The sequence below is a fragment of the Amblyraja radiata genome, chromosome 2, assembly GCF_010909765.2.
Source record: "Amblyraja radiata isolate CabotCenter1 chromosome 2, sAmbRad1.1.pri, whole genome shotgun sequence".
Taxonomy (NCBI): Eukaryota; Metazoa; Chordata; class Chondrichthyes; order Rajiformes; family Rajidae; genus Amblyraja; species Amblyraja radiata.
Genome location: NC_045957.1, coordinates 31,746,266 through 31,767,059, shown reverse-complemented (window position 1 = coordinate 31,767,059; position 20,794 = coordinate 31,746,266). Strand labels below are relative to the sequence as shown.

The following is a 20,794-nucleotide window of genomic DNA, read 5'->3' as shown; positions in this document are numbered from 1 at the left end:
ATTTCGCTTGTTCGCGAATAGCCCCTATACTTTCGGCTTTCTGCGAGTGTTAGCCGCGACCCCCGTGATTTCAAACTACGCGAGTTAGCGTTATTACAAGGACAATTATTAAGCGTATTTCCAGAGATTCCCTAAACAGGGCCTCTTATTCACCCGAATGTCAAAGGGAAACAAGTCATAAAGTCCTCCTAAGAGCTGTAAGTCACAGGAACTGCAGATGCTGCAATCGTGAGTAAAACACAAAGTAGTGGAGGACCTCAGCGGGTCAGGTAACATCCGTGGAGAACATGGACAGAGGACGTTTCAGATTGGGACTCTTCTTCAGGCAAGAGTGTTTAACGCGGAGGAAGGACTTCATAGTCTACGAGTGCCTGGTATATTAGAATTAAACGACATAGTCTGACAGAAAATATGAATTTATGAAAATCCAACATAATATTTCTGCATTCTTACCAAAACTTACCGAATAATGAAATGCTTGGATAGAGTGGATGTGGAGAGGATGTTTCCACTAGTGGGAGAGTCTAGGACGAGAGGTCATAGCCTCGGAATTAAATGACGTTCCTTTAAGAAGGAGATGAGGATATATTTATTTAGTCAGAGGGTGGTGAATCTGTAGAATTCCTTGCCACATAAGGACGTGGAGGCTGTCAATCGATGTATTTAAGGCAGAGATAGGTAGGTTCTTGATTAGTACGGGTGTCAGGGGTTATGAGGAGAATGCAAGAGAATGGGGTTAGGAGGGAGAGATAGATCAGCCATGATTGAATGGCAGAGTAGATTTGATGGGCCGAATGGTCTAATTCTGCTCCTATCACTTATAATTCTCATTGTCCTCAGCACCGGTGCGGAAACAAATCATCCTCGATCCTGAAGGAGAGTCAGATACAAGAGAGAGGCCAGTCTGCTCTCTGACCGAACTCCAAACTCAAGTTATACATAGCACACATGGCGTTGTAAAAAATGCAATTCTCAGCTAATAGTTTTTTTCAAGACTATAATGTAAAATTAACCCGTATCAAGGCGACAAGTGAAAGCACCATTTTAAAACTGAGACCCAAATAAATGCAAATGTTGGAATTTTAAAAAGGGTACGTGATCTCTCTTCTAGTTGAAGTGATTGATCATCAGAAGAAGGCAACGGGGCCACAATCAAATAGTCCCAATCAATTGTGTTGGAAAGAACTGCAGATGCTGGTTTAAATCAAAGGTAGACACAAAATGCTGGAGTATCTCAGCGGGACAGGCAGCATTCTTTCTCTCCAGAGATGCTGCTAGTCCCTATAAATTAGTGGCGCAGCGGGAGTTTTGTTGCCTTGCAGCGCCAGAAACTCGAGTTCGACCCTGACTAGGGGCGCAGTCTGTACAGTTTTTTGCGTGCTCCATGTGACCGCGTTGGGTTTTTTTCCCGGGATCTCCGGTTTCCTCCCACACTCCAAAGACGTACAGGTTTTGTAGGTTAATTAGCTTCTGTACATTGTAAACTGTCCTTAGAGTGTAGGGTAATGTTAGTGTACGCTGGTCGGCGCAACTCGGTGGTGTTTCTCTAAAGTCTAACGTCTGATTCTTCAAAGAAACGGGCGAGGGTAGATTTAAATAATTGAAAGATGGTGAAATATGAATTAACACTACATTGATTTGGGTTTGAATCGTTGAAGATGTGGTGAACAAAGAGAACATTTCACAGGTGTTTGCGGAGGCTGCATCTTCCGTGCAATTCACCACATCAAGAATATCCAGAGACGTTCTCCAGCGATAACATTTGCGAGGCAGTAATTGTCGTTTTGAAGCTTTTTGTTTCAGGATATATTCCTACACTCTAAATATTTTGCTCAACTACCACCGATTAATTTTTAATCCTTCAGCACCCTCAAGTTCCCTGAGTACCTATTTGATTGAAAAGATAAATCCAAGCCTAAAATACAGTGTGCAGGCAAATGTTTAAAGCATTTTGTACATAAACGAAAAAAAAGACTTTCGATTACAAGGCTCTGCTACTCCGAACAAGACATGAACGCGTCCACCAGCGTACAGTATTGATTAATGATATAATTTAGTTCACCGGTTCACATTTCAAAAACATATCACCTTTTAAGGTGCACTAACTAACCATCTCTAACGACCAGCGAACCCGATTCACAAATTCAAGCCACATAATGGCTTTGCGATTCCGATACGAATTCCCACCAGAGCCAAATAAGTAATTATCTGGCTTCATTCTTGTGTACTCGCTAGAATTTAGAAGATTGAGGGGGGATCTTATAGAAACTTACAAAATTCTTAAGGGGTTGGACAGGCTAGATGCAGGAAGATTGTTCCCGATGTTGGGGAAGTCCAGAACAAGGGGTCACAGTTTAAGGATAAGGGGGAAATCTTTTAGGACCGAGATGAGAAAAACATTTTTCACACAGAGAGTGGTGAATCTCTGGAATTCTCTGCCACAGAATGTAGTTGAGGCCAGTTCATTTGCTATATTTAAGAGGGAGTTAGATGTGACCCTTGTGGCTAAAGGGATCAGGGGGTATGGAGAGAAGGCAGGTACAGGATACTGAGTTGGATGATCAGCCATGATCATATTGAATGGCGGTGCAGACTCGAAGGGCCGAATGGCCTACTCCTGTTTTCTATGTTTCTATGTTTCTATGAAGGATCTGCAAATGTTGTTTATACACTGAAAATAGACACACAAACTGGAATAACTCAGCGTGCTAGGCATCGTCTCCAGAGAGATGGAACGGGTGACGTTTCTGGTCGAGACCCCCTAATTCTTGTTGTTTGACTACAACATAGTCGCCGTTTACTTGTTTGATACTGGTGGAGATAGCTGATTTCACATTACTATCATTGCTAGCGCCAACATCAGCTAACACATCTCTGTTCACCTCTATTCGGTTTTTTTTAAACACGTAAAGTTGTCCGCTCATGTACATCGGATATGAACGCAGCAGAAATGTATACATGTTCAAGGAACAAGTTGGAGTCTGCGCTGTTGTTTGGCGATAAATTAAGGCTCGATTCATTATTGTCATCTCAGCTAATCCTGCAATCAATTACAGTGACATTAAATATAATCACCGGCTGTATTCGGCAAACGGCAATTCATTTCCAATAATAAGTGGAGGGGTAGCTTTCTGCTTCATTTCTTCTCTGGTTTTGCAAGTCAATGGGCAAGAGTTACCCCGATTAGAAATCCAAGAATTCAGATCGTCCAAAGCCAATCAGTTAGTGGACACAACACGCTCGGAACATGTAATAAAATAATTATCGGTATCGAAATTGCTCTAATGGTACATCTTTATTACAAACACGCACAACACGGCGTCCATAACAAGCGCGCATCGGCCATTACGTGGATAAAGGACAAATAACGTTCTTGCTTTCCTATTGTAATAATTGGTAACATTGCTCGTTATTAGCGTTTATTGCACAGGTCCATTGCCCATCAACTACACCGCCCATCAGATAGATAGATTTCGACCTTCCACACTAAACCCATTCACAGCTGGACAAAGGGATACCTCCATATTCAGGTACAGTTTCTACCCAGCTGTTATCAGACAACTTAACCATCTCCAACAAGAGAGCGGGCATGAGCTATTATCTACCTCATTAGAGAGCCTCTGATTATCTTTTATTATCTCTGATTATAATCGGACTTTTACTGGACTTTATAGAAACATAGAAATTAAGTGCAGGACGAGGCCATTCGGCCCTTCGAGCCAGAACCGCCATTCATTGTGATCATGGCTGAATCACGTCCCCTATCAATAACCCGTGCCTGCCTTCTCCCCATATCCCTTGACACCACTAGCCCCGAGAGCTCGATCTAACTCTCTCTTAAATCCATCCAGTGATTTGGCCTCCACTGCCCTCTGTGGCAGGGAATTCCATAAATCCAGAAATTATCTTGCACTACACGTTATTCCTTTACTGTATCTGTACACTGTGGACTGCTTGGGTAAGCACGGGAAGACTCTTGAAGATTTTTCAACATGATGAAAAATGTCCACGAGAGCCCCGAGTACCGACGAGTGACCATTACCGTAAATCTCCGAGTTCGAATCAGGGCAAACTAGGGAGAGCTCTTGGAATGAGCTCGCACCGTGGGACATAACCATGTACCGTCTTTGCTTGTCTCATGTATCGACAACGGAATAATAAAATCCTTACTTGCTGCGGCATAAGAGGCGTGTAAAGACAATATTACTATTTACTATTACTATTTTAATTAATTCACTTGCTTCGTGAAAAAGGTGACCGAACTTGGGATTTACTCAAAGTTGCGGCACAGGGCTGCGCCTCACAGCGCTACACATGGGTCCGATGCTGACCTCGGCTGCTGTCTGAGTGGAGTTGGGAAAAGGGGAAGTACAACGGGATCTGGGGGTCCTTGTTCATCAGTCTATGAAAGTAAGCATGCAGGTACAGCAGGCAATGAAGAAAGCGAATGGCATGTTGGCCTTTATAACAAGAGGAATCGAATATAGGAGCAAAGAGGTCCTTCTGCAATTGTACAGAGCCCTAGTGAGACCACACCTGGAGTATTGTGTGCAGTTTTGGTCCTCTAATTTGAGGAAGGGCATTCTTGCTATTGAGGGAGTGCAGCGTAGGTTTACAAGGTTAATTCCCGGGATGGCGGGACTGTCATATGCTGAAAGAATTGAACAGCTGGGCTTGTACACTCTGGAGTTTAGAAGGATGAGAGGGATTCTCATTGACACATATAAGATTGTTAAGGGCTTGGACACACTAGAGGCAGGAAACATGTTCCCGATGTTGGGAGAGTCCAGAACCAGGGGCCACAGTTTAAGAATAAGTTAGCCATTTAGAACGGAGACGAGGAAACACTTTTTCTCACAGAGAGTGGTGAGTCTGTGGAATTCTCTGCCTCTGGAGGCAGGTTCTCTGGATGCTTTCAAGAGAGAGCTAGATAGGGCTCTTAAAAATAGCGTAGTCAGGGGATATGGGGAGAAGGCAGGAACGGGGTACTGATTAGGGATGATCAGCCGGGATCACATTGAATGGCGGTGCTGGCTCGAAGGGCCGAATGGCCTACTCCTGCACCTATTGTTTGTAGGTTGATTGGTACTTTATCTGTCCCTAGCGTGTCGGAAGAGGATGAGAAAGTGATAACACAGAAACAGCGTGGACGGGTGATGGATGGTCGGCGTGGACTTTGCGGGCGGAAGGGCCCGTTGCTATGCTGTATCGTTCAATTAATCAATTACATTAGAAAGTAGACACAAGGAACTGCAGATACTTAGAAACATAGAAAATAGGTGCAGGAGTAGGCCATTCTGCCCTTCAAGCCTGCACCGTCATTTAATACGATCATGGCTGATCATCCAACTCAGTATCCTGTACCTGCCTTCTCTCCATGCCCCCTGATCAATTTAGCCACAAGGGCCACATCTAACTCCCTCTTAAATATAGCCAATGAACTGTGGCCTCAACTACCTTCTGTGGCAGAGAATTCCAGAGATTCACCACTCTCTGTGTGAAAAATGTTTTTCTCATCTCGGTACTGGTGTACACAAAAGCACACAGAGTGCTAGAGTAATTCAGCAGGTCAGGCAGCATCCCTGGAGAACATGGCTGGGTGATGTTTCGGGTTGAGACCCTTCTCAAGACTGATTGTAGGGGGGGGGGGGGGGGAGAGAGAGGGAGAGGGAGGGGGAGAAAGAGGGGGAGATTCAACAGAATCCGCACCATTTTAGTGACCATATGCAATTGGCCGCGCCAGGGCGGTACGTTCCAAGTTATAAACCAGAGGGCACTTTAACAGATGTTGGCTAACAACCGTATGATTTAGAAATGATTATGTTTATAATCTTTGACTTTTTTTTTCTGTGGGAGCAATAATCTTTCACCGAGATGAAGGAAACTGTTCAATAAAACTTGCAATTGCACTGATATCGCTGGCGTTTAATTACAGCCCATCGCCCTTCCACGTAATGATCTGCTCAAGGCTGTCATTTATGAAGAACTCGCACCTTCGCGGCACTAACCGCGGACTCTGTACCCAAGTCCCATTGCCGCCTTGTATCTGTCAACACAAGTAATCCTTTCAAAACTCCGATCTCACAGTCCCAGGATCAGGAAAGCTCGGTTTCTGCATCTTCCTCTTTACATTAAATAAACAGGTATCATGTCCACTGTTCGCCAAAAGCAAACGGATAACCATTGGGGCGAAATCAATTGAAAAAAACACATCGCCATTTTTATAATTTATTTTTTAAAGATAGAATGCGTGTGGGAGGAAGCTCCCTCCTTGGCTTTATGTTTTAATCTTCTCTCTGCATAGAGCATTCAATTCAATGGGTAGATTTCCAAATTGTTTTATTAACTTGCAACGGATCATCTTTCATTAGGTTAAGGTTTAGTTTCAATGGTTCATTGGTTCAATTGGCCTCTTTACACAATAGCTTAGGAAAGTTAGTCAACTAAATCAGAGTTGAGTACTGCAGTCAGTCACTGGAAATCTGTAGCTTTAACGCAAAACGCTGGGGATGCATTTGTCTCAATGATGTGGATAATGGAAGCCTGAGCAATGTCTCCAAATTTAGTCCAGTTTAGTTTATTGCCACGTGTACCGAGGTAGATTGTACAACTTTTGTTGCAAAACATGATTCCAACCAAGCCACCCACAGTGTATCGATACAGGATAAAGGGAATAACGCGAATAACGTGTAGTAAGTACGTCTATGCAACTGATGCGCTATAATGCTGAGAGCTATATTTTGCACCCCATATCCTTCCCTTTGTTCAACCTATTGTACTTGAGTTTGACTTAACGGTATCGATGTACATAGTATTATCAAATCTGATTGGAGAGCATGCAAAATAAAGCTTTTTACTGTATCTCAGTACACATGACCACAATAAACATGATTCTAAAACTTTCTGATGAGGTAAAATGAAAAAGACTGTAAAGAAACTGCACAGGGATATGGATCAGTTAAGAGTTTGTGCAAGAAGATGTGAGCCAAAGTGCAATGTAATTATTCACTTTGTATTAAAGAATGAACATTTTGTGGTGAAAAGACAAATACATTTCTCTAATTTCAAGTAATACCTGCATTCCCTCCCCATCCCCTCTCTCCCACCTGAGTCGCCCTACTAGTTCCATTGTTCACATCTTTGTATCTCTCTCCTTAGCACATCCATCCGCCCCAGCCAACAATGGGCAATATGGACTACATCCTTCCTGAGATCATCTGTTGTTGGCCCTGATTTGTTCTGGCCTTTTCTCGCTTCCAGCCCTCCAGCCCCCCCACCCCACCCCTTTCTTTCAATCCAAAGAAGGGTTCTGAACCAAAACATTACCCACTCCTTCCTGCTTCCTGCCCTACTGAGTTACTCCAGCATTTAGTGTCCATCTTTGGTTATGAACCAGCATCTGCAGTTCCTTCCAGCACAGTAAATGTAGGTACACGGATAGTCTTTGATGTCTTTTACAAATCATACAATGTTGACATGAATCAAATGTGATGCTGATGATATGTGCTCAAACAAGAGCCATTTCTCTAACAAAGTGCTCTAGTCCAGCTGCATCCAACATTGTGGACAATTATCCAAATGTGGCCTGCAGAGCAAACTAAATGCAATTCTGCAAACTCCTACAAGGGCCGGCACAGTGGCGCAGCGGTAGAGTTGCTGCCTTACAGCTCTAGAGACCTGGGTTTGAGCCTGACCACGCGTGCTGTCTGGACAGAGTTTGTACGTTCTCTCTGTAACCAGGTGGGTTTTCTCAGGGTGCTCCAGTTTCCTCCCACATGCTAAACATGTGCAGGTTTGTTGGTTAATTGGCTTGGTAAAAATTGTTAACTTCTCCCTTGTGTGCAGGATAGTGCTAGTGTATGGGGATCGCTGGTTGGCGCGGATTCTGTGGGCCGAAGGGCCTGTTTCCGCACTGTATCTGTAAACCAAACTAAAAACTAAAATTTCTATTTCTATGCACTCTCAATCATCTGTAAAACATTGGAGGATGTTGAGAAGTTGTTATGAAATTATACTTACTCACCAATAAACTGATTTTCAAAGGTCAGATTTTTTTTGCCAAGGTAATTCAATTTCAAACATGATAATCTTGGTCAAAGCACAGCCAATAGAGGTCAGCTCCAGAGGTGAGGTGAGAGTGACTGGCCATGACAGCAAGCAGCACTTCACGAGTGAAATATTAAAGGTGCTCTGGCAAAGCTGAAGTCAATGGAAACACTCTCCAATAGGTAGAATCATAATTTACACTGGAGGATGGAAAATGGGGTGCCTTTGTTCAAAATGGGCAGCAGAGAGATGAGGTAAGTAATTGTGATGGGGGTGCACGGTGACACAGCAGTAGAGTTGCTGCCTTACCGTGCCAGAGACCCGGGTTCGATCCTGACCAGGGGTGCTCTGTACAGAGTTTGTATGTTCTGCCCAGTTACCTGATAACAGCTGAAACATCCTATCACCAACGAGACTGTAGTTCTGGCCTACCATCTACCTCATTGGAGACACTCAAACTAGCTTTAATCGGACTTTACTGTCCGAATATTATCCAGGATTAGTTCGTTAAAGTTGCTGGCAGCTTCATTTGCTGAGAAATTGCTAATGAAATTGAACATTGTGCATTCATTACTGAACAGCTCACCTCCGACCTTATGTTGGAAGACGGTCATTGATGGAGCAGCTGAAAATAAGTTGGCCTTGGCCTTGAGCACCGAGCAAAGCTCACCGAACCAAATGCCTGAGCAATATTCATCGTGCATTGGCATGCCATCCACCACTTAAAGTCATAGAGCTAGATGGCATGAAAGCAGACACTTCAACCCAACTTGTCTCTGCCGACCAAGTTGGCATTTTGTGCTAGTTCCATATGCCTGCATTTGGCCGACATCTCTCTAAACCCTTCCTATTAATATATCTGTCCAAATGTCTCCCAAAAGTTGGTCATAAGTTCTAGGAGCAGAATTAGGCCATTCGACCAATCAAGTTTACTCCGCCATTCAATCACAGCTGATCAATCTTTCCCTGCCTTCTCCCCATAAACTACTAATCAAGAATCTGTCAAACTCCGCATTAAAAATATCCATGGTCTTGGCCTCCACGGCCTTCTGTGGCAATGATTTTCAGAATCACCACACTCTGGTTAAATAAATTCCGCCGCATCTCCTTTTTAAAGGTACGTTATAATTGTATCCACTTCCATAACTTCCCCTGGCAGCTCGTTCCAGATATAGACTACCCTCTGAATGAAAAGCGTGCCCCTGGGGTCCCTTTTTAATCTCTTCCTTCTCACAATAAGCCGATGCCTTCTAGTTTTAGAATTGAAACATACACTCCATACATACACACTATGGTTACAATATTGGCTTGATACTTGCTTTGGCTACCCCAAAGGCACCATCTAAATTCGTGGTCTCTACTACCAAAGAGAACAATAGTTGCTAGTGCATTGGACAGCAGAGTTATGCAGCCAGTAGAGTTGCTGCCTCACTGTTCCAAAGACCTGGGTTTAATCTCAAACGAGTGAAATTTGCACATTCTCCCTGTGATCATGTAGTTTTCCTCTGGGTGCATTGGTTCCCCCCTCCCCCACATCCCAAATGTGAATGGGTTGGTAGGTTAATTGTCCACCGTGGGTTTCCCCCAGTGTGGTGGTGGGGAGTAGAATCTGGGGATGTGGGGAGAACTAAGATGAGTTTAGAGATACAGCATGGAAACCGGCCCCTCAGCCCACGCCAACCAACGATCACCCGTACACTAGTTATACCCTATGCACCAGGGACAATTTTCAGAAGGCAATCAACTTACAAACCTGCACGTCATTGGAATGTGGGATGAAACCGGAGCACCCGGGCAAAACCTACATGGTCACAGGGAAAACTCTCTGAAGCACTTCCCTCTGGAAGGCGACTGTCAAAGCAGCAACAGCCAGACATAAAAACAGCTCTTTGCCACGAGCAGTAGCTCTACTTAACAACCAGAAGTCTGGTTGCCTCCTTTTGCTCTGGTATTTTATTTCATTCTTCACATGTTTAAATTATAATGTTTTATTCTTAATTGTTTACTTTATATCGTGTTGTTACTTGCGAGCAAAGCACCAAGGCAAATTCCTTGTATGTATACATACTTGGCTAATGAAATTTATTCAATTCAATTCAATGCAATTCAAAATGTGCAAACTCCATACAGGCAGCCCTGCAGTCAGGGTTGAACCCAGGTTTCTAGCGTTGTAAGGCAGCAACTTTGCTGCTACGCCACTGTGCCACGCTCAAGTAGGATTAGGACAAGTGGATACATGAGAGACCATGGACGTTGGAATCTGGAGCAAAAAAAATGAGCTGCTGGCTTACTTGCCTGATCCACTGAGTTCCAACCATTTTTTTGCTTAATGGTTGGATTGGACATGTTTGCCAATGGGCCTATTTCCTTTCTGAATCTGTTTCATCACTTGTAAGCTACTCACCAAGTTGTACATCATCCTGATATTGGAAATCTTTTTCTTCATTATCACTGCTTCTAAATCATGGAACTCCCTCCTCTACCAAAGAGTAAAGTAGGACCAAGGGTAACCCATTCAGCCTTTCCTCCCTACAAATATGCGCCACCATTTTTAGAAATGCGGAAGAGAGAAAACAGGGAATTAAAGACCAGTTAGCCTGACATCGGTGGTGGGGAAGCTGCTGGAGTCAAGTATAAAAGATGAAATAGCGGTACATTTGGATAGCAGTAACAGGATCAGTCCAGGCAGCTGGATTTATGAAGGGGAAATCATGCTTGACTAATTTTTTGAAGATATAACAAGGAAAATGGACAAGGGAGAGCCAATGGATGCAGTGTACCTGGACTTTCAGAAAGCCTTTGATAAGGTCCCACATAGGAGATTAGTGGGCAAAATTAGAGCACATGGTATTGAGGGCAGGGTACTGACATGGATAGAAAATTGGTTGGCAGACAGGAAACAAAGAGTAGGGATTAACGAACGGGTCCCTTTCAGAATGGCAGGCAGTGACTTGTGGGGTACCACAAGGCTCGGTGCTGGGACCGCAGCTATTTACAATATACATTAATGATTTAGATGAAGGGATTAAAAGTATTAGCAAATTTGCAGATGACATAAAGCTGGGTGGCAGTGTGAACCGTGAGGAGGATACTGTAAGGATGCAGGGTGACTTGAACAGGTTGGGTGAGTGGGCAGATGCATGGCAGATGCAGTTTAATGTGGATAAATGGGAGGTTATCCACTTTCGTGGCAAAAACAGGAAGACAGATTATTATCTGAATGGTGTCCAGTTGGGAAAAGGGGAAGTACAATGAGATCTGGGGGTCCTTGTTCACCAGTCACTGAAAGTAAGCATGCAGGTACAGCAGGCAGTGAAGAAAGCTAATTGCATGTTGGCCTTGATAACAAGAGGAATTGAATAAAGGAGCAAAGAGGTCCTTCTGCAGTTGTACAGGGCCCGCGTGGGACCACATCTGGAGTATTTTGTGCAGTTTTGAGGAAGGACATTCTTGATATTGAGGGAGTGCAGCGTAGGTTCACGAGGTTAATTCCCGGGATGGAGGGACTGTCATATGTTGATAGAATGAAGCAACTGGGCTCATATACAGGAATTTAGAAGGATGAGAGGGTGTCTTATTGAAACGTAAGATTATTAAGGGATTGGACACGCTAGAGGCAGGAAACATGTTCCCAAGGTTGGGGGAGTCCAGAACCAGGGGCCACAGTTTTAGAATAAGGGGTAGGCCATTTAAAACAGAGATGACAAACTTTTTCACCCAGAGAGTTGTGAATTTGTGGAATTCTCTGCCTCGGAAGGCAGTGGAGGCCAATTCTCTGGATGCTTTCAAGAGAGAGCTAGATAGAGCTCTTAAAGGTAGTGGAGTCAAGAGATATGGGGAGAAGGCAGGAACGGGGTACTGATCGTAGATGATCAGCCATGATCACATTGAATGGCGGTGCTGGCTCGAAGGGCCGAATGGCATACTCCTGCACCCATTGTCTGGGTGGGGACTGGACATTGTGCCTTCCTCCACAGTGCTATCCACTGTGGGGGGATGATTTTTTTTTTTTTTTTTTTTGTCTAACTGTAGTCCTGTAGGTCTGTGTCCAAGATGGCTGCCGTGAAAGGAGAGTGGACGCTGGCACGAATTGGTTGCCGCTGCTCTCTCTTCACACTGTGCTTTTGATTTTCTGTTTTTGGATTGAATTCTGTTTTTAATTTGTGTCATTGTGATGTCTTTAATTACTTGTTTTACTCCGATTATATGTTTTAATTTCGATTACTATGTAAGGTGTCCTTGAGATTTTGTATGAAAGGCGCCCATTAAATATAAAATTTATTATTATTATTATTATTGTCTAATACCATTATTGCTGATCATCTGTCTCAATTCCTCTTCTCTCCCCACGCTGCTCAGCTCTATTATCATCTTGAAATGTATCGATCTCCTTTGTAGATATGTTTAATGACATGGTCTCAGAAAACCTCTGTTGTAGATAATTCCATCCCTTCACATTAATCTGAGTGGAGACATTTATTTTCAACTCAGTCCTAACTCTCTCACCCTGTAAACTGGGATTGTGATATCTCGTTCTGGACATCCCAGATTAGGGAAACATCCTCTCCTCATTCCCTCTGCCCAGACCTGTCAGAAAACTGTAAGTTCCAATTGCATCCCCGCTCATTTGTGGTGAATCTCTGGAATTCATTGCCTCAGATGGCGGTGGAGGTCAAATCATTGGGTAAAATGGAGATTGATAGGTTCTTCTTAAGTAAGGGCATCCAAGGTTACGGGGGGAAGGCTGAAGAATGGGGTTGAGAGGGAAAAATAGACCAGCCATGATTGAATGGTGAAGCAGACTCTGCTCCTATGTCTTAAGGTCTTATGCTCATTCATCTAAACGTGTCGACTTAAAAAATGGAAAATGCTGGAAACACACAGCAGGTCAGGTAGCATCTGTGGAAAGAGACACAATTAATAGTTCAGCTTCTGGGACCCCCTTCATCGCAACTGGGAACAAGAATAAACACATTCGATTTCAGCAGCTGAGAAGGCGGAGGAAGGATGAATGGACAAAGACAACATCTCTGATAGGATGAGACCAACAGTGCAATGACAACGAGATACAAGGAACTGCAGATGCTGGAATCTTGAGCTAAACACAAGATGCTGGATGGACTTAGCGGGACAGGCAGCATCTCTGGAGAAAATGGATTGGTAACGCTTTGGATTGGGTCCTTCTTCAGACTGATTGTCCTGGTTTTTCACTTCGTTTCTCCCTCCCTCCCTCCTCTCGCCCCCCCCCCCCCCCCCCCACTCAACTACAATCAGTCTGAGGAAAGGTCGCAACCCGATATTTTCTCTAGAGATGCTGCTTGACCTGCTGAGTTATTCCCGCACTTTATGTCTATCTTTGTGTGTGTCTTTGCGTTATCCAGATCTTGCTGTATGACAGTATAGACTGCTTCCTTTGCTGAGGAGTTGTGAATGGAAATTATAAATGAATCAAGGTTGAATAAAATGCATTTACTTCAACTACGCATGCATTAAGTTAAGAGAAGCACCGATTCCCTTCGATTGATAGTATTTTTATGGAACTGTAAGAAGTTATTTAGCTTAGTGTGCTTGATGCTGCTTTCACACAGCAATTTACCATTCCCCGACTTATCTTATAGTCCTACAAATTATTATCCCTCAGGTGCTTATCCACTTGCCCTTCAAAAGCCCTGATTGATCCTGACTGTTGCACCATCCTTCCAGTGAGCCCCAGATCACTCCTATCCCTCGAGTGAATAAATGTATCCCTCTCACTCCTCCTTGTGTTTTTAAATCTGTGGTCTTTGTTCCCTGAATCATCCATGAACAGTCTGAAGATGTGTAGGTTTGTAGGTTCCGTAAATTGCCCCGAGTGTGTAGGATAGAGCTAGTGTGCGAGTGATCGTTGGTCAGTGGGCCGAAAGGGCCTGCTTCCATGCTCTAACTCAAAACTAAACTGAACAGGAATAGTCTCACTGCTTTCAAACCAATCATGATCTTGTAACTCCAGCACTTTGTGTCTTTTTTTACACATTCTGTTGGACTTCAAGCCACAGTATCCATCTGTCTGCTTTTAATGAGACATTCTTCGTCAACATTACATGTGTTTTTTTAGACTACAGGCTGCCCCTGGGCAAAGAGCGGGTTCTGTACTTACAGATATCGATCATTTGATTTTGTCCGTATGCCGGAAAAATCATAAAAAATGACTCAATATAGTAAACGATACCACCACATGGTAAAACATACCACCACATATAGATCAGCCATGAATGAATGTAGGGCAGGCTTGATGGGTCAAATAGACAATAGGTGCAGGAGTAGGCCATTCGAGCCAGCACCACCATTCAATGTGATCATGGTTGATCATCCCCAATCAGTACCACGTTCCTGCCTTCTCCCCATATCCCCTGACTATCTTTCAGAGCCCTCTCTTGAAAGTATCCAGAGAACCAGCCTCCACCGCCCTCTGAGGCAGAGAATTCCACAGACTCACAACTCTGTGTGAAAAAGTGTTTCCTCGTCTCAGTTCTAAATGGCTTACCCCTTATTCCACACTGCAAGGGGTGGTATTTGCATCAATAATGTAAATAACTACTGGGCCATCTTTTCGCCTTGGATACTTCAAACATGTCCCAAGAATGAGACAACGTTAAAGAAAAACCCACGAGCGAAGCAACGAACGTCTCCATTCGCATTAAAGACTCTTTCCTTTACTCCGAAGCTGAGCAGATCTCAAAGGGGGTTAACTAAAATTGAGGGCCAGTTAGAAACATCATCTCGTCAGTAACTGCTTGTTCTTTCTTTTGGTTTGGAATCTTACAAAGACGAATTTATGCAAAGGTTTCCTGTTAACTTTGAAACAATCCAACCATTCTCAGCACTTTCATTATTGACTATTGATTTGAGGTATTGGTATGGGCATCACCGTGAGGTTAAATCCACGTCTCTTTCTTCGGCCGCTGAGTGTTCTGATGCCTGCTTCCAACTTTTTGTTTTGCCTTTGCCAAAGTCAGATGGAGCTCTTTTTTAAGCAACCCGTCGCGTCAAAATATTTTTAAACATTGAAACATTCCCACTCCAACCCAAAATACAACAGATCCAAGGTGCAGGAGTGTGAGAAATCAACGCAGCATTATTGGGTTATTCCGATAAATCAATTAATTTCCTTTGATGACTTGACCCGTTTTAAAAAAAGGACAGTGACACTAGGCGTATCCCCGCTTCGTTTACCGAGCGAACAGCACAATGGAGTCGGGGCTTTACAAACATACATCAACGAGATAAGGTGCAAACTGTTCTTTGCAAGTTCCGCAGTAATTAGTGCGATCATGTCACGGCCTGGATTACCTGTATCAATTATTGATTAAGGTGCAATTTGAAGCAAAGGCCCCGTTTGCCCAGCTGGGACGGAACAAAAAGGGAGCAATGTCTTATCTCCTCCTCAGTGGGGGCACAAGAGCAACAAGCTTCATTCAAATGACAGAGACAACTATGTCAATAAGCAGAAAGAGAGAGAGAAAAAACAATTTAAGCAAGATTATTAGTTTAACCTGGGCAGAACATGCATTGCTGGGAGGGGGGGGGGAGAGAAAGAGATAGAGAGAGATGTTCTATTGTCATATGTGCTGACAAGGGCACAATTAAATTCATATCCCAAGACATAGGAGTAGAATTAGGTCATTCAGCCCATCGATTCTACTCCACCATTTAATCGTTGCTGATTTCCCATCAACCCCATTCTCCTGCCTGACTTAGAGCAGCATTAACAGGATTGTAAACATTAGACACTAGATAATGTATAATAAACATAATGTCAATAAATTAATAACCCCCAACACTAGCAATTAAGGTGCAATAAGGCCAGCTTGGATTTAACAAAATGGGAGCAACGTCTTATCTCCTCCACAGTGGGGCCACATGAGCAACGAGTTTCATTTAAAAGACACAGACTGGGCAGGAAAAGACCCTGCTCACTGTGCCCATAGTTTTTCAAAGAGGCGGGACTCGTGCCCCCAGGAGTAGTGAAGGCTGTGGGTGGATCTAATCGACAAATACAAAATTCCAAGTGAGACACTTTTCCTCTGAGAAGAGATACCTATAAACAGAGGATCTAGCTTTAAGATGTGAAACGGGAGGTAAGCGGGGATTTGAGGAAGAACTTTATTCCCTGGAGAGTGGGTGAAATCTGGAACACACTGCCTGAGGGCATGGCGGCTGCAGGTACTATACTGCCATTTAAGTATTTAGATGAGCACTTGAAATGCCATGCAGCAGAGGAGCCATGTATAAGATGAGTGACGTGACAGAAAGGGATGAGAATGATTATATCTGCAAATGCCAGTCATAGGATGGCATTTAATTTAGTGACTAATGGTGGAAAATTTGCTTGGAATAGAGATGTATATTTTCTAGTCACGTGAGAATAAGAGATTCTTGATTAGTACGGGTGTCAGGGGTTAAGGGGAGAAGGCAGGAGAATGGGGCTGAGGGGGAAAGATACAAATAGTAGATAAACAGTTCCTACTAGCAAAGGAATTTGTTTTGCTTTATATAGCAGGCGATTTGGGGTTGGAATGCACTGCCAAGGGAAGCAGCAGAGGTAGGTTAAACAATATCATTAAAATAAAAATGTGTACAAATACCTTGGAGTGTACCTGGACAGTAAACTGGACTGGTCCAGGAACGCTGAGGTCATGTACAAGAAGGGACAGAGCCGGCTGTACTTTTTGAGAAGGCTCCGCTCCTTCAACGTCTGCAGGAAGATGCTGCAGATGTTCTACCAATCGGTGGTGGCTAGTGCCATCTTCTTCACTGCCGTGTGCTGGGGCAGCAGGGCGAAGGCCGCGGATGTCAATAGGATCAACAAACTCATCAATATCAATCAATATCAGTTTTATTCGTCACTTGCACATAAAGTGCAAGTGAAATAAATTTGCCAGCAGCGGTACAATGAAAAAAAGAACACACAAAAACACAATAAAAATTGAACACAAACATCCACCACAGCATTCATCACTGTGGTGGAAGGCACAAAATTTGGTCAGTCCTCCTCCATTTTCCCCTGTGGTCGGGTCCTCAACCCTCCGCAGCGGGCGTCCAGATGTTCAGACAAGGTAAAGTCCAGATAAGTCCAGGTAAGTCCTGAATCGGTGTTTCCCCACCGGAGATCGCGGCTTCAGGTTGATGTAGGCCACAGGTAGGTGGTCGAAGATATAAAGTCCCCGCCGCGACACAGCCAGAAGCACCGCAGACCGCAGGGCCGGCGGTCAGAGCTCCTCTCCAGGGGTTCCCGGCGAGGGACCCCGCTCCTGATGGTAAGTCCCCGTCGTGCCCACGGTAGAAGTAGGCCGCGGGCCGGCGGTCGGAGCTTCTTCTCCTCCCGGGTCCCCAACTAGGGATCCCAGGCTGCGGACGCTGCGCCAGCTGGAGCTCCGCAGACCGCGGCTTCAGGCTGCCGCGGGCCAGCGAACGGAGCGCTCCCCTCCGGCGAGGGCTCGCCCGCTCCACGACGAGAGTCCACGCTGCGCCTGCCGCTGAAGCCCCGGGCACGTCTCCGAGAAAGGCCGCACCGATCCTCGATGTTAGGCCACGGGGAGGCGACATAGAAAAAGTCGCCTCTCCGTGGAGGAGGCGACCAAAACGGTTTCCCCCTTACCCCCCCACACAAGACACACAGAGAGACACCAAAAACATATATTAGGACACTCTAAAAAAATTAAAAAAGTTGAAAAAAACTAACATGCTGCTGGCAGGGCTGCCAGCTTGCAGCGCCCGCACCGACCTGGTTCCGTCCTGGTGGTGGAGTTAGAGTCATGGGAGGTGGTCTTGGAGGAGAGGATGCTCCTCAAACTGCGGAGCATCCTGGACAATACAGCTCACCCCCTCCATGACACACTGGTAAACCTTAGGAGCACCTGCAGCAACAGACTGGTTCCACCAAGATGTAGGACAGAACGCCACAGGAGATCCTTCTTCCCTGTGACTATCAAACTGTACAACTCCACCCCCTTCTGTCGTGGGGTAGACCGAGACCGACTTCCCTTCTCTCCCCCCCCCCCCCTCACATCCCAATCTTTGCACATCACCAACCCTTTCCACTTGTCACTTTAATTTCATGTTTCATGTATTTTTATGACTGTTGGCAGATCAATTTCCCTACTGGGATAAATAAAGTTCTATCGTATTGTATCAGAATAACCATGCAGGCCAACGGGGAGAAGGATAAGCTGCATTGTTCTTCATTGAGCTGGTATCGACTCTATGAGCCAAACAGCCTTCTTCCATGCTATAATTCAGGCAATTGCAGACTAATGATCACTGATACAATAGCTTTATGTCCCAATAAGCTCAGTAAAATGATAAACTGATATCAATGTGATAACTTCAGAATCATTTCCTTATTTACCGTTACCAAATTCACAACTATAAAAGTATAATTGGAAAGAAACGGTTTGAAATTCATGTTTTTTTTATAAACATTTCATATCACATTTGTACAGAAAATACCTGCAAAGATATAATTTGTTATAAATCAGAAACTGGACCATGCTGGTGTTCATTCTCCAGTGAACAGCATGGCTGAGGCTCAAGTATCAATGGATAAAACATATAATTGCGATAATTTCTTTCAAATACATTAGCATCAGCCACTCTTGTAATCTCTCAAGTCATGCAGATGGAAATGCTGTGTTCAGTGTCCACAGACTGCAATGCGAATAGACACAAAAAGCTGGAGTAACTCAGCCGGTCAGGCAGCATCTCTGGAGAAAAGGAATGGGTGACTTTTCGGGTCGAGACCCTTCTTCAGACTGAAAGTCAGGGGAAAGGGAAATGTGGGAGATAGACGGTGATATAGAGATATAGAACAAATGAATGGAAGATATGCAAAAAAAGTTACAATGATCAAGGAATGATGGAGCCCACAATGGCCCATTGTTACTGATCCAGTGGCCAAGTAGCTGGAAGACTGTTATTCATGGACCAAAATCTGCCATCTTTGCCTTGACTGCAGACCAATCAATAGGGTTATTTTTTAATTTTTGCACATAACAGCCAAGGGATTAGGGATGATTAATAAATGCCAGCCTTGTCGCAGACAGGCACCTCTTATGATGTACAAGTTATGCGAAAGATGTTCCATTTCATGTTGGATTAAGGTCTTCGATGGTGTATAACATTATTAAAATTTTAGTCTGGTATCTTTGGTTTGTAAAGCCTTTTCAGCAATGGCTATGCGTTCTTTGAGCAAATTGACTTGTTCTGACGAGCCCAGGTTGGAGGCATTCTTCAACAAGAAATGGGAAATGAAGAGATTCAGACCTTCCCGCAACATTGCCAGAGCTGGAATTCCAGAGATCCTACAACAGAATATAAAGGATGTTTGAAGAAGAAAGATTCAGTTTGCATTAATGCTTATAATAATGGAGCATTTTGTTATTTGTTATTATGCAGTTGTACATGGAAATGCAAATTTAGAAATCAGAGTGAAATTCATTGCCCCAGAGAGCGCTGTGGAGGCCGTCAATTCTTGATTACTACGGGTGTCAGGGATTATGGGGAAAAAGCAGGAAAAAGGGGATGGGAGGGAAAGATAGATCAGCCACGATTGAATGGCAGATTAGACTTGATGGGCTGATTGGTCTAATTCTGCTACTTTAACTTGCACAAATAAATAATGAAGCTTCATAATTTTTTTAATAGGAAATATTGGTCCAATGTAAATATTTGAAATAATGTGGCAAATCGTCTGTAGAAATCCAACTTCTGAACACAAATTGTAGAATAGTATCTGGCCAAGCAAATCACCAGTTATGTGGTTTCAATAATGTCTGAATCAGAGAGATACTGCACAGGAACAGACCCTTGGCCAACCAGATGATGTGATAGGATTGTACCAAAACCAATTTTGAGCGACATTTAGAAAGGCACTTAGATAAGCAAGCCCCAGGAAGATATGGAGCCAAAATGGGCAAATGACATCAATGTAGATGGACACAAAGTCAACATTGACGATTTGGGCTGATAGGACCTACTTTTGTGCTGTGCGATTCTACGAGGGCTAAACCAAAGAGATTTCTGAATGGTTGGATAGTGGATTATTGGAGTTTTAATCGAGTCTTTGCAGTATTTCAGTTTAAATTTTACTTACCGGGTGCATAGGAAAGGTTTAAAGAGAAATGGTTTAAACGCGGGCAGGCAGGACTAGTGTAGATGGGGCATCTTGGTCAGAATGTTGAGGTGAGCTGAAGGTCCTGCTTCCATGCTGTATGACTCCATACACTTTGATCGATGAGTCAATGCCAATCCAGTAACTACCCTGATGAGTTTGAAGTGAGACAGAGTCAAACCCTGGCGAGTCTGAAGGGAGAGTGGCAAACGGTACCCATTGTGCCAGATCCTGAACTATAGGGATTTCGGAATGGTCGGATAGTGGATTATTGGGAGTTTTAATGTTGATTTAGTAAGATTTCAGCTCAGAACTACTTACCGTCATCAATAATTGAGATTGATCTAATGCTGGAAGCAAATTAATTATGTACACTGAAGACAAACGACAATGATATGTTCATTAATCATAGGAGCAGCAGTAGGTCATTCAGCCCATCGAGTCAGATCTCTTTCCCTCTCAATTCCATTCTCCTGCCTTTGCTTCATAACCCTCTACAGCCTTACCAATCAAGTATCTGCTAATTTCCACCTTAAAAATACCCAATGACTTGGCCTCCACAGCTGTCTGTGACAATGAAATCCACAGATTCACCCCCTC

The 20,794-nt window shown here is 43.9% G+C and overlaps 1 protein-coding gene across 1 annotated transcript in view; it reads right to left on the bottom strand.

Moving 5' to 3' along the window:
* Positions 1 to 18,477: 18,477 nt before the first annotated feature.
* Positions 18,478 to 20,794, bottom strand: part of nom1 (nucleolar protein with MIF4G domain 1) — a 47,593-nt gene continuing 45,276 nt past the window's right edge. The window contains exon 11 of the mRNA XM_033044408.1: positions 18,478 to 19,385. Within this exon, the coding sequence (XP_032900299.1) occupies positions 19,208 to 19,385 (178 nt within the window). The 3' untranslated portion in view covers positions 18,478 to 19,207. The remainder of the gene's footprint in view (positions 19,386 to 20,794) is intronic.